The sequence below is a fragment of the Chiloscyllium plagiosum genome, unplaced genomic scaffold (genome assembly GCF_037043375.1).
Source record: "Chiloscyllium plagiosum isolate Xiang-an unplaced genomic scaffold, Cpla_swu_hap1 HiC_scaffold_17, whole genome shotgun sequence".
Lineage (NCBI taxonomy): Eukaryota > Metazoa > Chordata > Chondrichthyes > Orectolobiformes > Hemiscylliidae > Chiloscyllium > Chiloscyllium plagiosum.
Genome location: NW_028270155.1, coordinates 58,586,901 through 58,603,636, shown reverse-complemented (window position 1 = coordinate 58,603,636; position 16,736 = coordinate 58,586,901). Strand labels below are relative to the sequence as shown.

Here is a 16,736-nt window from a genome sequence, read left to right as displayed (position 1 = left end):
CTCTGTTTGGAATTCTGTGGATTTCATGAAATACAAATCTGCGAAATCCTTAACTGACGCCTTATTGGAAAAAGATTCACTGCAATCTATTGAAAAAAGTACTTTCCTGCGATTTGAATTGTTTAATTTCACATCTGAAACAAATACAAGTTAGATTGTCATTTTCTGCATGATCCAATTTCAGAGCAGTCAGCCACACAGTATTCGAATAACATGGGTTATCCTTAGTTGTTAGCTTTGAATCAATGGTAATACACTTGTCTTTCAGCCGGACGGAGATGGATTCAAGTACCATTCCAGTGCCTGGAAGGTAGAATTAGGCTAACACTTGAATGCAATATTGAGAGAGTCTGGTACTGTTGGAGATACCAACTTTGGATGAGATGTTAATCTGAGGTTGATGCACAGATCCATATTTTTCAGAAGATCTGGGGGAATTCCAATAACATTTCTATGGCCTCTGTGTGAATTTTGCCTCAGTGCCCAGGGTCCCTGTGACAAGCAATTCAAATCTTTACCTCATCTGACATCCAGACACCTATATTAACTATCAGGAAAAGCTATCAAGGTCAATAGGAATTGTGATCAAGAGCAGCAATTACTGTTAATCATTTTTCCGCCCTCTCTCCCAGTGGACCTCTGTAATCTTCTTGAAGGAATGGGATAATCCAAAGTGGAACTATTTCTGGGTGAAAAGGGAAAAGGAAATTCCATTTGACTGACACTGACTTTGGAAATACTTTCAACAATAGGGTTAGAGGTCAAAGCCTGGAATCATGTAAACAGACTATTGGATGCAGCAATGGGGAGTGGAAGGTAATACAGTTCGGTTGAATGCCAGTGACTAATAGTTTTCTTCATCTGTAATTATTTTTAATGTAGGATTATATAAAGCCACACACAAAAACACAACTATGTCAGTATTTATGCTTAACTTAATCTCCGACCAATCAGTTTCATAAATTATCTCAGATACAATACAAAAGCTGTGCAATCCAAGTTCAAAAACATAGCCTTAATTATGTATGACAGGCATCTAATTTACATTGCCATTAAGGCGCTGCTGCTTCACAGTGCCAGGGACCTGGGTTCGATTCCACCATCGGGCAACTGTCTGTGTGGAATTTGCACATTCTCCCATGTATGGATGGGTTTCCTCTGGGTGGTTTGGTTTCCTGCTGCAGTCCAAAAGTGTCCTGGTTAGGTAGATTGGCCACAGTATCCAGGGATGTGCAGGCTCGGTGGATTAGCCATGGGAAATGCAGGGTTACATGGATGTGTTAGGGGAGGATGTTCTTCAGAGGGTAGAAATGGACTCACTGGGCCTAATGCCCTCTTCCTGCGCTGTCAGAATTCTATGACTTTAAGGTTATGAAGGGATCTCAAACTTAACAGACCTTCATTATATTTTGGTAGAAAGACTTTAGACTGTGACCTTTCCCCACTGTGCATTGGCAATAACTGCCCTACGTGTTAGTTCTGCACCTGGACTGCCAATCTTATTACTTAGTAAAACTCTATCCCCTATATTCCCTTTCCTGCTCCTTTGTGAATGTGTAAAGGCTCCTCTTAGTTAGAGTCATAGAGTCATAGAGATGTACAGCACAGAAACAGACCCTTCAGTCCAACTTGTCCATGCCAACCAGATATCCCAACCCAATCTAGTCCCACCTGCCAGCACCTGGCCCATATCCCTCTAACCCTTCCTATTCATATACCCATCCAGATGCCTTTTAAATGTTGCAATTGTACTAGCCTCCACCACTTCCTCTGGCATGTGACTGCATGTTCTGCACCCACACTGTGTAAACAAAATCCTCATGTATTCTTTATTTGATCTGTTTGTGACTACCTTATGCTTGCAGCTACTTGTTCTGGTCTTACCCATGCATAATATTTCTTCATGTGCAATGGATTGAACTCCCCGTAATTGTCAAGGTCTGTATTAGATCTCCTGTTATTCTTCCTTTCCAGAGAACACTGCCCAAGCTTGCTGCTTGTGGTTGTAATCCCTCAATTCTGATGATTTTAATGAGCAATCCTAATTGCTTTGAGGTATCAAACCATTGCACATTGGTCCAGTGACAACAATCTTATCCCTAAAGTATGCATTCCAACCCCTAGTGCGGGACTCAATGCCAGAATGCAGGTTTGGAGTGCTGTGTCATTACATACCTTCTGTCATTCAGATAGACTGAAGCCATCTATCTGCCTATTCAGATGTATGGAGTCCCTTAGCTGTGGATTTATGGGGAACAGAGCAGTTTTCCCAATGGTCTGATCAACATCCATCCCTTAACCTTCACCAGGATAAAGGATCAACCAATCATTCATGCCATTGATGTTTGTCAGAGTTGGCTGTATGTTATTGTTTGCATAACAGCAATGAGTACATTTCAAGAGTGATTACTTGGCTGTGAGATCCTTTGGGGTATCCTGAGGATGTGAAGGGCACCCGAATTCTTAATGCATTCCAAGTTGAGCTATTCTCCTTTTTGAATTGAAGGGGGCTTTGAGCCTGTTGTTATACTTCAGAAAGCCTTTTTCAGTGCTCTTCCAATGCAATGTCTGGTGTCTGGCCAATACCTCCCAAGTGGAAAGTTCAAAAACACAAAAGCATGATGCTATGTTTCTTAGCAATATCTGTTGTTAGTCTTTCTTTTTGGCTTTCACTTAACATGAAGTAACCTTAAAACACTGCCCTTCGTAGCTCAGATTTTGAATCAATAAATATATGATGTGGTATTGACCTATTCTGATTTAGAAAGGCCACAGACTTGATTTCTAGTCTTTAAAGTGGGAAATGACTAGCAGTTCATTTGGAATAACTACCAGTGGCTCAGTGGCCCTGCACTAGGAAGGACCGCAAACAAAAGTAGGATTTATCCATTCCAATCTCTTTCTGGAAGTTGCATCAATATAATTAGCAGCTTTAGCAGACTTAACACTGATGCACTCCCCTGGGGCCAAAGATAATTTCATAACATACTGCACAGAAAGCTATCAAAGATCAGTCTTTGACTTTAGAGCTCTTCTCCAGTTTGAGTAAAAGTCCGGAGTAGGCAACAGCTGTAAAAGAAATCTAAATAGAAATAGAGACAGGAATCCAGAAGCAAATCTGAAGTGGATTTGAGTACATTTCAGAGGCTGGACCCATATCATTGCCAATCCTAAGAGTATTTCCTAGCATAAAGAAAAATAACAGGATCCTGAAAACAGGAGAGTAAGGAACAACTTTTTAAACTAATATTATGACCAGGTGAGGAGGGGAAGAATGACTCCCCTCTTTTTCCCTTCTTTGTTTAGATAAAATGTTTTTTTTAAAACGGATGATGTGCCATTTTAATGTGTACTCATCAAGTGACAAACAAATGGTTAAGGCTCAGGTGGACAGAATTTCTTGAACTGGACAAGTAAGTAAGGAGTTAATTACCTGCCCAGATAAAAATACAAAGAAAATCACTTCGCCGCTCGCAGGCAAGTACACAAGTCAAACATTCAAAACTACTACACATTACAGAGTAATTGGCCAAGCTAAAACTAACTAAGAAAATACAAGGTTAAGTAAGAGTTCACAGTTTGTCGCTGGCCTTTTGCTTTGGCTGTGGGCATGCAAAGAGAGTGTTTTCCTGCTGTCAGTTTAAGGTTGTAACTGATTGTAGAATCACCACAGCATGGAAACAGACCATTGAGTCCGACACCAACCCTCCAAAGAGCATCCCACCCAGACCCATCCCTCTGCCCTATCCCTGTAACCCTGCATTTCCCATGGCTTATCCACCCAACCTGCACATCCTTGGACTGCGGGAGAAAATCAGAGCACCCAGAGGAAACATGCGGAGAATTTGCAAACTCCACACAGACAATCGCCCTAGGGTGGAATTGAATCCAGGTCCCTGGTGCTGTGAGGCAGCAGAGCTAATGTCACCCCGATGTCTTCTTTTTCTGGAATTGCTGTTGAGGAAAATGTGGTCTTCCTTTAAAAATGCTCTGTTTACTGGCAGGGATACAATGACCCAGATCTTCCAATGGGAAGATTGTCACCCCAGCACTGTACACCAGAGTGGGGCACTCGGACCACGCTGGAATCCCCCAAGCAGCTGACTCCCTGGGAATTGTCTGGAAGTTTAAACTTCCAATGGGGAATAACCTGGCGTCTGGAAGCCTCAAAAAAATTCCCAACTTAGTTGGATTTGGAAGTGCTCCAAATGACTTAGATTAGTAGTTAGGCAGGAAATGTTAGAGGAAATAAAACCTGCTCTAACGAGGAATTAAATTGACCCCACTGACTCGGCCTTTGGCTTCAACTTGGATTGCCGCACAGAGCCAACTCAACCTGACCAGCAACTCCCCAGAACACCAGCTCTCCACCCAATTACACTCCTGCTTCTCCTCCTCCCCTATAGCTGAAAGGCCCAGACCACCCCCCTCCCCCCCACCAGGCCTGACATCCACCCCTGCAAGACCTGACCCCAATTTCCCCTGAAAACCACAGGACCCAACATTCGCTTTCCCTGACACTAATCCACTTTGTAACTGGCTACATGCATTGCTGTACTACACTAAACTGCTTCCACTGAGAAAGTTCCTGGCCTAGATGTTTGCACAAAGAACTCTTCTAAAGGCAAATGTGTATTGCCTTTTGTACAATTGGAATCAGAAGTTTGGTTTCCAATCCTGAAAGATATTACTAAACTTGAAAAGATGCAGAAAAGATTGGTGGAGGCTGGTACAATTACAACATTTAAAAGGCATCTGGATGGGTATATGAATGGGAAGGGTTTAGAGGGATATGGGCCAAGTGGGACTAGATTAGATTGGGATACCTGGTCAGCATGGATGAGTTGGACCGAAGGTTATGTTTCTGTGCTGTACATCTCAATGTTGCCAGGACTGGAGGGGTTGAGTTATTGGGAGAGGTTGAATAGGCTGAGGGGTGACCTTAAAGAGATTTATAAAATCAGGTAGGGCATGGGTAGGGTAAATAGCTAAGATCTTTTCCTTAGGGTGGGGGAGTTCAAAACTAGCGGGTATATTTTTGGGGTGAGAGGAGAACAATTTAACAGGGGTCTAAGGGATAACTTTTTCACACTGCGATGGTTTGTATATGGAATGAGCTGCCAGAGGAAGTAGTGGATGCAGGTTCAGTTACAACATTTAACATAGGTATGTAAATAGGAAAGGTTTAGAGGGATATGGGCAAAATGCAAATATGTAGGATCAGCTTAGTTTGGGAAACTTGGTCAGCATCGATAAATTAGACCACAGCATCTGTTTCCGTGCTGCATGACTCTATGACACTAATTGTCTTTAATACTGAGAAAGTATCGGCGCTACCTCGTGCTCCCACGAGGAGGTTGAACAGTTCATCCACTACACTAACACCTTCCACCCCGACCTCAAATTCACCTGGACAGTCTCGGACTCCTCCCTCCCCTTCCTAGACCTTTCTGTTTCTATCTCAGGCGACCGAATCAACACGGACATCTACTACAAACCTACCGACTCCCACAGCTACCTGGACTACACCTCCTCCCATCCTGCCCCCTGTAAAAACGCCATCCCATTCTCCCAATTCCTTCGTCTCCGCCGCATCTGCTCCCAGGAGGACCATTTCAAAATACGTACAACACAGATGGCCTCCTTCTTCAAGGACCGCAATTTCCCCCCCGACGTGGTCGACAGTGCCCTCCACCGCATCTCCTCCACTTCCCGCTCCTCCGCCCTTGAGCCCCGCCCCTCCAACCGCCACCAGGACAGAACCCCACTGGTCCTCACCTACCACCCCACCAATCTCCATGTACAGCGCATCATCCGCCGTCACTTCCGCCACCTCCAAACAGACCCCAGCACCAAGGATATATTTCCCTCCCCTCCTCTATCAGCTTTCCGTAGAGACCACTCCCTCCGCGACTCCCTTGTCAGATCCATACCCCCCACCGACCCAACCTCCACTCCCGGCACCTTCCCTTGCAACTGCAGGAGGTGCAACACTTGCGCCCACACCTCCCCCCTCACTTCTCTCCAAGGCCCCAAAGGAAACTTCCATATCCGCCACAGATTCACCTGCACCTCCACCCACATCATCTACTGCATCCGCTGCAGCCGGTGTGGCCTCCTCTATATTGGGGAGACAGGCCGCCTACTTGCGGAGCAATTCAGAGAGCACCTCTGGGCCACCCGGACGAACCAACCCAACCAACCTGTAGCACAGCATTTCAACTCCCCCTCCCACTCCACCGAGGATATGCAGGTCATTGGACTCATCCACCGCCAAACCACAACAACCCGACGGTCGGAGGAGGAGCGTCTTATCTTCCGACTGGGAACCCTCCAACCGCAGGGGATGAACTTGGACTTCACCAGTTTCTTCATCCCCCCTCCCCCCACCTTGTCTCAGCCGGATCCCTCCAGCCCGGCACCGCCTTCCTGACCTGCAGTCTTCTTCTTGACCTCTCCGCCTCCATCCTACTCCGACCTATCACCCTCACCTTGACCTCTTTCCACCTATCACATTTCCAACGCCCCTCCTCCCTACCTTTTATCTTCTCCTGCTGAAAACTCTCTGCTCATTCCTGAAGAAGGGCCTGTGCCCGAAACGTCGAATCTCCTGTTCCCTGGATGCTGCCTGACCTGCTGTGCTGTTCCAGCAATAAAGTTTCAATACTGAGAAAGTTTCTTGGTAAATCTCTTCCTCCTGCAAACTAGGCAAAATTTCCAGTCTCATTTCAAATCTCCCAAACTTGTTTTTTTTTCCCTAATTGAGTTCAAGGTTCCCTCCCATCTTACTATGTGGTGAATTCTGGCCATTTAGAGTCTTTGCTGTTTTCTCTTATCCAGATGCTGGCTGCCTAAATTGTCTGTGAATTTCAGGGGTATTTTTGAAACCATTCGCCTCTCAAAACCCAATTCCATGGCAATGTGAATCATATGGGCCTTGTATCCAAATAAAAATGATTATGTATCTTGGAGATGCCAACTTTCTTATCTTATGAAAGCAAATGGATAGTTTAAAACAAAACTGTTAATAGTTCAACATGCTTAACACCTTCCTGGGACTTTGGAACCTAGCAGTCTCAGGACTGTAACCACATAGATTGCTGCTATTGTCTCCAAGTGTGTACACCTTACAACTTCTTTACACCGAACCTCCCTTTAAATTTTACAAGCAATGTTGTTCAGGCTACTGTTTAAGCAGGTTTCAGAACAGATCACATATTTTACCCTTAGCTGAAGACACAGTCCTAAGATATTTCAATTTTATAAACCTCAATTACAACAAGCAAAAAGAGGAAGAAAAGGCAAAATAAAAAGGACAACAACAATGTTAAAGCTCTTTTCAACAATTCATTATTCAGTGAATGATGGCTAGGCAATTAAATGCATTGCAAGCTGTAATACAGTGGGATCTAGGTATCCTGGTACATGAAACACAACACATTAGTAATGAGAAATGGCAAGTGATAAGGAAGAAAAAATGAATATTGTTGTTGATTACAAGAAGAATCAAATATAAAAGTGGGATGGTTTGCTATAATTGTACAAACATTGCTACAGCCAGAGTTGAAGTACTGTGTACAGTTTAATTTTCTTATTTAAGAAGTGACATAATTGCATTAGAAACATTTCAGAGAAAGTTCACTTGACTGATTCCTGAGATGAACGAGTTATCTTCCTGGGAAGGTTGGGCTGGTTGACCCTGTAACCATTGGAGTTCAGTGATAATTTTCTTGAAACATATAAGATCCTGAAAGACCTTGAAAAGGTGGATGCTGAAAGGATGTTTTATCTTGGGGTGGCATAGTGGCTCCGTGGTTAGCACTGATAGCTTACAGTGCCAGTGTGGAAAAGCGCGATGCTGGAAAAGCACAACAAGTCAGGCAGCATTCAAAGAGCAGGAGAGTCAACGTTTCGGACATAAGCCCTTCATCAGGAATGAGTGCCAGGGACCTGGGATCAATTCCACTTTTGGGTGACTGTCTGTGTGGATTTTGTACATTCTCCCCATGTCTGCGTGGGTTTTCTCCAGATGCTCTGGTTTCCTCCCACAATCCAAAAATGTGCACGTTAGCTGGATTGGCCATGGGAAATTACTCATAGTGTCCAGGGATGCGTAGGCTAAGTGGATTATCCATGGGGTTACAGGGATAGAATGGGTCTGTTTGGATGCTCCTTGGAGGGTTGGTGTGAACTTAATGGGCTGAATGGCCTGCTTCCACGCAGTAGGGATTCTATGATTCTTGTGGGTGAAACTAGACCAAGGAGCCAATCTTTAAAATTAAATGAATTGCTCACTTAAGAAGAATTAAGCAGTATTTTCTCTTTCAGAAGGTCATCAATCTATGGAATTCTATTCACCAGAGAGCAGTGGAGACAGGGACAATTAAGATTTTTAAAGCAGAGTTAATACATTATTGACATACAAGGGAATGAAAGGGAAGACAAGGGGGAACAGAGAAGTGATTTTGAGGCCATAGGCAGTTCATTTGATTTTATCAAATGAGCAGGCTTGAAGGATGAAAGGCCCAATCTTTATAATTCACATGCTCATAAAGTTGATAATCAAATGTATAATAGTCTTTCCAACTCAACCCTTGGTGCTGCCTGATCATCGTCTAGCAAAACTCAGGTGTGGCTCAGTGGCTCAATGGTGTTTCCAAGTGAAACGGTTGTGGGTTCAAGTCCTGCACTGAAGGCTTGAGTGTAAAATTAGGTTGAGCTTTCAGTGCAGTATTTGATGAGTGCTGCCTTTTGGATGCAATGTAAAGCCAAAGCTCAGTATGGCCTCTCTCTAACAAAGTTACAATGGCACTAATCAAAGAGCTGGGAGGTTCTATCATGGCCAATATTTATCCCTCAACAAAACTGGATTATCTGCTCACTCTCACATTGCTGTTGGTCACAGCTTGGTGTGTCAAAATTGGCCGCTGAGCTTCCTGCATTATAATAGTGACAACAAATATACTTCACTACATACAAACATGTCCAGACATCCTGATGTTGTGAAAGATGCTATTTAAAGATTCACTTTGATTCTTTATCAAGGCTAGAATAGACAGTGAGGGTTTCTGCTCGTGAGGGTACCTAGTAATACCCTCTAACAAGTGACGTCAGGTTGGGACACTATCTCTGGACTGCCCTGTATAGAATAGTTGACATTAATTTCCTGGCTGCCCACAGGATGCCTATTTGAATGAGATATCACTGGAATTCCAGTACTCTGCGGTGTGAGTCATCACTGACAGGAAAAAAAGAGTAAAATAACAAAAAAATGGAGCTTAAAAAAGTCAGGCAGGAAATATTAAGAAAGAAAAGGGCAACTCATTGATTCAAATCTCAAAACAGGGAGAACAATGAATAGACAAACTGTCTACAAGCCTTGCTTGAAAAGACAGAATTAATCCTACAGCCTCATGTTTACTTCTATCCTTTCTTCAAGCACCAACCTTGGGGATTGATGAATTTATCTTATTAATTCACAGTAATGCAATGTGGGCCATCGGTTCACCCAGTTATCAATATCAAGGGTACAGGAGTGGACAAGGGTTGGAGGATGCAGTTACTGAGATTGCATGCAGTTAGAAATTTGGGACGTGTGCAATTACTGGGTAAGGTTCAAGTAGGTGTGTGTATTTAACAGGAGGGATTGAGACATCAAATAATATTCATGCAAACTAAAGTCAAATGTTGCATAGCCTTAGGAGACTGAGGTTAAATAAAAAGATGTTTTTATGAAATGCAATTTTTCAGACTCTGGCCCTTACTTTTTCCACAACTGTTTGAGGTTGGTTAGCACATCAGCAGCAGCCTCTCTTTGATTGGTTAGAAGGCACTGGCATCATGGTTCAACCACACATCGTAACAATATTGGTGGCACAACTAAAACCCACCAACAACTGCAGCCAATGTCAGGTTCAGGACTAGAGCAAGTACACCAACTGCAATCAGCTCCCAGAGTTATTTACAGTCCCAGTCCCTCGACAAAATTCACTGTGCAATGTATTACAAATATAAGTTATGCCAATTCATTATAACCAAAGACCGGCTGGGCTAGTTAATTGGTTGTACAGCATATGTTCAGGACAATTATGGAAATAATATGCAGCTTTGTCATCAGCAGAGACAAGGAGAGAGAGAAGTGCATAATGGAGACTTGACAGCAACCGTATATGAAAGAGCTGCATTCAGAACAATGTATTTTATATTGTAAGAAAGAGTTTACAGGCTTACTGTGTACGAGAAAGAATTACTTCAAGGTAACAACAAGCTAGAGATGCAAGTGGCTCAGAACAGTGGCACTCGAGAAAGACTTTGCAGCCACTCAGAGCCTTTCCTTTTCTTTCATGGTGTGAGGCCATCATTGGCAAGGCCAAAAAATGATTGACCATTCCTAACTGCCCTTGAACTGAGTGACTTGTTAGACCATGTCGGAGGACAGTTAAGAGTCAACCACATCGTTGTGAGTCTGGAGTCACATGTAGGCCAGACTGGTGAGGGATGCAGACGTGAAGGGGATAAAGGATTGGACGGCCCAGTTCTCAAAGAATATGACCTCAGCCTTGCTTCAATTGATCTTGGCTCCTGAGACCAGTTTGAACAGCAGATCTGAGCGGAAATTGGTGACATCATCCATGTACAATGAGGCCTTGAGCTGCAGGCCTCTGCTGCCTGGAATAGTCAGGCTCACTTTCATCCTGATGGACTGGGCGAAAGGCTCTATGCAGTACACAAATGGGGCAGGAGAGAATGGGCAGCCTTGCCTGACTCCGGGTCTGAACGGGGAGCTTTCTGATTCCGACCCATTGATTGAGACTGCGCTCACTATGTTGGTGTAGAGCTGTGGGATCCAATTGTGAATTCCTTCTCAAAGCCCATTTTGGAGAACACATCCCACATGTAGGAGTGTGAGATACCCTGTCGAAGGACCTCTCCTGGACCAGGCTGATGAGGCAGGCATTCATACCACTGTCCTGCATCTCTGGGGAGTGCAAGGCTCTCAGAGATCATCCTGCCCAGTACAGCACAGGGTTGAATTGCCCTAGTTGCCGATGACCTTAGGCAGGATTCAGCAATGAGATTGGTCATTAATTTCTGACTTCCTCCCTCTCCTCCTTCCGCTTGTAGATGAGGGTAATGATGCCTTTCCTCACAGATTCACACATACTAGCTGCAGGAAGTATACTGTCATATACCTCCAACAGGTCCTGGCTAATCAAGTCCCACAGAGCTGAACACAACTCAATCGATTCTGGGAGTTTTATTCTTTTCTAAAGACTCAGGGCCTTGGTCAGCTCATCCAGAGATAATGGCTGGTCCAGCCTCTCTTGCATGTTGTTGTCTATGACCTCTGTGGTAGAGGACAGGAAAGACTAAGCCATATGATCTGCTTATTTACTTTGTTGCTATTTTCAGAACTGTCCTGTGAGAAAATAGGCTGCTCTTTTTTCCTACATTATTATTAACATTATCCGTCACATTATTACACTTCAAAAGTGCTTCACTTGGTGCTGGAAATATGAAGCCATGAAAAGAGCTATGTAAAGGTTCTTTAGTTTGTTTCAGTTGTGTGGTGTCTGACATAAGGGTCCTTTACTCAGATTGTCTCCTCATTGTGAGTTTTCTCAGGCTGTTTGAGCTGGAAGTGATTTCCAGCCCAGTCTAACCCTCCCAACAGGGGTCACTAGATACCATTGAAACCCTCGGCAATTTGGTCCAGCCCAACGAGAAGTCCTGAGACTGTGATAAACACAAACCAAGGATTGCAATTGGGAATCTTCCTGACACGCAACACGCCGGATAAACTCACTCATTTCAGAATGCCTGAACGCTCCCACTTTGTGATCAAGTCTGGAGGGGGATGATCTAAATATGACAATTTAAAAACAAGAATTGTTGTAGAGATGTGGGTGACACCACCAATGCTTTATTTGTCAGGCATCACTCGTTATGTTTTGAAGGTGGCCAGGGACTTCTTTTTAACCTAATAATTGAGTTTACAACTGAACGACTTCCTAAACGACTTCATGGGGCAGTGCGTGTGGTCACGTGGGGGTAATATTGGGTAGTGCTATTATCAGAGGGACACTACTGAAAGCAGGACTCCACAGTGAACATCATTGCACTCCTGTAATGATCAGACCACCTCAAGGATTTCTGATATTCAGCAGAACAATGTCATGTGTGTTATGAACCGGAGGGCGGCGTTTTGCCATGGTTACCTGTTTTCAGTTTTCTTTTATTTTAAAAAGTAATACACTTGAAGAACAATTTAATTCCTAAATATTCCGGGAGGTTCGATATTGCTATGAGGGGCATTGTGCTGGACTGTTTAAATGAATTTCACAATGATCTTATTAAAATGATGCCTAGTTATTTCTGAAGATAGTTATTTCCGGCAGGATGTCTGAAACAATAAAGCACAGACATTCTCATAATAGTCTCAATGTTATGATGCTTTAAAAAAAACACGATTAATAAAATGTCTTGCAGCAACTTAAAACTAACTTGTTAGGAAAGAAGTTCCATTTTTCAGCTGCTTTGGTGTACCTTAGTAATATCTGAGTCTTCATGTTCAAAAAATATCCTGTTAAATGCGGGGAGGAAAAAAATGTGCACAGTAAGATCCCGGAAAGGTGAATGATCAGCGAATCTATTTTTTCGTGATATTAGCTAAGGGGAAAGCGTTGTAGGCAAAACACTAGAGGAATTCCCACTCCAGCAGGCAATCTCAATGTGTCCGTGGAAGAATTGCAACCTCCCACCAATTCGTTGGACACGAACTGAAACTTCAACTCGGTCTTGCACGCAAAGAAGTGTTAGCTCCCTGTGGGAAATATGCTCCGCTGCCCATGACTCATTATTTACGCCAGTGCTGGGAATGCAACAGGTTTTGTTGGACTCAGTGCCTTGTTTATTTTCAGACGACCGGTTGTAAATGGCAACAAGCGAGAACAAATTAAAAATAGCGCCGTCCTGAAATGTGAAGAGAATGAGTTCAGTCAGTGACAAGTCGCGTCCGTTCCCTCTTTAAGCCGCTGCCTGACTGAGTCTTACTTCCGGGTTGCGTCAAGGTCTGCTTCGCTGAGATAGCTCCTTCAGGGATACAGTCTGGGATTAGGGCCACTGTCTAACACACACGCTGGGACTGTGTGTCCTTTACCAACTCGGTTTATGTGCAGTGTTAAGGAAGAAGTTTGACTATGGCGACTATAACGTGCAGAGTGCAGTATCTGGATGACACGGACCCGTTCGTTTGCACCAACTTCCCTGAGCCCAGGAGACCGCCGACCTACAACTTCTATGAAACCATCCCTTTAATAGAGCAAGTGGCGGGAGTTCACAAGCTGCTGGACTCCCCACTAAAGGTAAGCTTCATTCTGAGGGCAAGAGGCTGACTCATGGTTCGCCCTGGACTTTTTAGACAATCATCGATAAACACAGTATCGCCCCCACCTCCCCCATCCCGGGTGGAGGCTATTGCCCTGTTGCTGCAAAACTCCTCCACAGGTGTACTCATAGGAAAGGGGGCAAACCCTGGCTCAGGGAGCTCAGCTTTCTCATTACCTTTCACTGTCAGTTCCAGTTAGATCCTCTGTTCTAAAATAAAAAATGTCATCCGATCTGAATTTTGTAACTGACTTCCTCTGATTAGACACTGGGTTTCTTTTGAACAATGGGGGGTGACCTCGAATGTCCATAAACACTTGAAAGCATTAAAGGGACCGTTGCCCTCTTCCCCACCCCCTCTCTCCCCTCTCCCTTAAACATTTGAAATGGCTTGGACTCTCCGGATTGTGCAATTACCATTTGAAAGGTGCCAGCATCTTCCAAGCAGTTTGAAGGGTATCCTTCTGGCAGCCAATTCTGTTCTTCGCTTCTATTATCCTCCCTCCCTTTATTGGATTGTTTTGTTGAATCTTTCTGCCTGATGATTGTGAAGTCCTTTTAAAAATATACTCTTGTTGGTGCATTGAGCAATTGTGGTAGCTGGAATTCATGACCCCTCCATACTGTTAGTTGGAATACCCACATCTTGTGTTGTCGGTAATAATTAGCAGTTAAGGTCCTGTACAAGTGCAGCTAGAGCTATAGGAAGGGACAGGACGCTCGAATGTCAGATTGCCTCAAGCCAGTGAGTTCAACGTCCACCCCGCCCCCTTCGACAGTTGACAATTTAAATTCACTTTGATGTCAGTAAAACCATCATGAAACTGCTGGTTTGTTGACAATTCCAAGCTGTTCCAGTGGTATCCTTTTGGGGAAGAAGCATGCCATCCTTACCCAGTCTGGTTTATATACAACTCCAGACCCACACACTTTTTATTCTGACCCTTAAATGGCAGTTCTAGATTGCCAGGTCCTGGCTCAGTGCTGATGTACAAAAGAGGAATATTGTGTATAACAGACATCTGGCGAACATATTGATGGCTTGGCACACATTGTAATCTACTGTAACCACAGTATCCTAAAGGCATTGTTGATACAGAATGACCGTGGTGGGAAATTCATTGTTTTCCTGTACACTCACTTCCATGTTCTTGGCTTATTTGGACTGTTGTTCAAAAGCAGTATTCCTGATTTTAAAATACCGTGTTAAATGTTTGTTGTTCATTGGTAGCATTCTTGCTTCTGAGTCAGAGTTGTGGGTTCGAAGCCCACACTTGAGCACATAAACAGGGCAGTCTTGATGAAGTGCTGCACTGTGTGTCACCATTCGGTCCAGTCATTAATCTGTTCTGTCAGGTGGATATACAGGATTACATGCCGTTATTTGAAGATCTCCCAGTGTCTGGGCCAATGTCAGTAAAATGTTTGTAGTTCACAATAATTAAATGCTTCTGATATCTTGCTGAGTTCTGCTGCAGCTTATAAGACACATCTTTATAAGCATTTCATCTTGCACTCAACTAGGCAAATCACAAAATAAATGCTGATTTTAAGGGGAAAAGCCAATGTTTATGCTTTATGAGAGGAGAGTGCTGTTTGGTTGGCAAGAAAATTCTGATCGATAGAGGCATTGTCATGGAGAATTCAGCAGTTAATGATGATTGACAGATAACTTCTTCCAGGTTTTGTTTAAATTTTAAACCAAACAGGTTGACTTTGGTTCATTTCTCAGAGTCGTGCCATGACGTGTTGAAGTGGGAACAGTGCATGTATGTGTTCTTTCCATCGAAAGAATAGGACCCTGTGTATTAATAAATTCAGCTTCCAGTACACGCAAGGGTGTTGTACTGGAAACCCACCTGACAATCCTAATTTGGTTGGCAGCATAATTCTTCACTCACAGGATTATCCAGCAAATGCTGTCTAATTCAAGAATGCCATCTAATGTCAAACTCTGTATTGCAAATGTGGACTGGTTATATATGGTCAGTGCCTTGCTTGTTGGGAAAACCTAAAGGAATGTGCTGTTTGAAACAATCTTTTGAATGCAAGGCCTACAAACCTGGCTTCATACCAGCTCTGAAATTTCTATACCCCAGAATTTATTTGTGTAATAGCAACATGAAATACCTGAAGCTCAAACATTTGAGTTATCTTACCTGAGGTGGACTGTGGAGTTTTCAGGACCAAAAGTGATTGCCAGTGCATCACCAGTGTATCACTATGTGAGACACAATGAGAAATGTTCTAATCAGGTTATCCTGCAAGATGGCTTTGATACTCCTATTTCCACATGAAATACAGTGAACGGTCTGTTCCGGCCCTATTTGTGAGGTTGTCAATAAGGCCAACTTTCAATTGTATGGAATATACCTTTTGGCTGTTCTTAACAAGCATGTTACAGACCATATCCCAACCAGTCCATGCTTAGGAAACTCATGACACTGTATCCAATATTAATTGTGATTCTGCAGTGAGAGAACATTTGCTGGATAATGCATAACCGTATAAATGACAATTTTGCCCTTAAGTAAAAACTCTTACAAATTGTCCTGTTGAAAGCAAGAGAAAAAACTTTGACAATACACATTTTTCAGCAATAACTGGAAGTCTTTTCTTTACTTCAGATTCCATGTTCAATATTGCAAAATGCTTTGTGGCTTTTGACAGTTTTGTTTACTTACAAGGAGGTGTTTGTGAATAGCAACAGTGACTTTCCTCACCTACTCCCTTAGAATATAATTTGTTCCCATTGCTGCTTCACTGATAAAATGGTTGAGTAGATAAACTTCCTGGTGCCCTCTCCTGTATGATGAACACCTGATATATAACCTTTTGCCTTCCTTTTAGTTTTCTGACTGGTAACTTTCTGTCATTAGTTCCTTCTATAATTGGTTACCATGTAACATCAATATGTCTGTTGCCAATAAACTGTTCTGAAGATTAATTTATAACTGTCATATGGTTTGCACTTTGCTCTGAGGTAGTGAAGTTGCACTGATGTGAGATGGTTAGTGCAGCTGAACTCAGGCCGTGATTATTGTGGATCAACTTGGGATAGACAGCTTCAACTTCTTTGGTATCATTTATAAGCACTTATAAAGGTAAATAACCTACCTTTACATTTCAAATGTTAAAAAAGAGTCAACTGTTAGGTCATTAGTAGCTGGAGACTAAAGAACAAGTGTTTCAATTTGCATGCAGGTTTCTGCTCTGCTATAACCTGTGGAGACTAGAGAGTTAATAAACACTGTGTTTCCTTTGGGGTTGTAAATGTTCTGTTTCTATTTGGCATATTACACCTATCCTGGCTCCAAAGGAGCTATCCTTCCTCATGCTACTTTCTAGCT

General features: G+C 43.2%; 1 protein-coding gene across 4 annotated transcripts in view; it reads left to right on the top strand.

Moving 5' to 3' along the window:
- Positions 1–12,910: 12,910 nt before the first annotated feature.
- The window catches only part of fhod1 (formin homology 2 domain containing 1), a 320,810-nt gene continuing 316,984 nt past the window's right edge, over positions 12,911–16,736 (top strand). For 2 of the 4 annotated variants that reach the window (XM_043707127.2, XM_043707126.2), the window contains exon 1: positions 12,911–13,364. In XM_043707127.2, the coding sequence (XP_043563062.2) occupies positions 13,200–13,364 (165 nt within the window). In that variant the 5' untranslated portion in view covers positions 12,911–13,199. The remainder of the gene's footprint in view (positions 13,365–16,736) is intronic. The other 2 variants (XM_087995958.1, XM_043707128.2) reach the window with 1 other exon arrangement.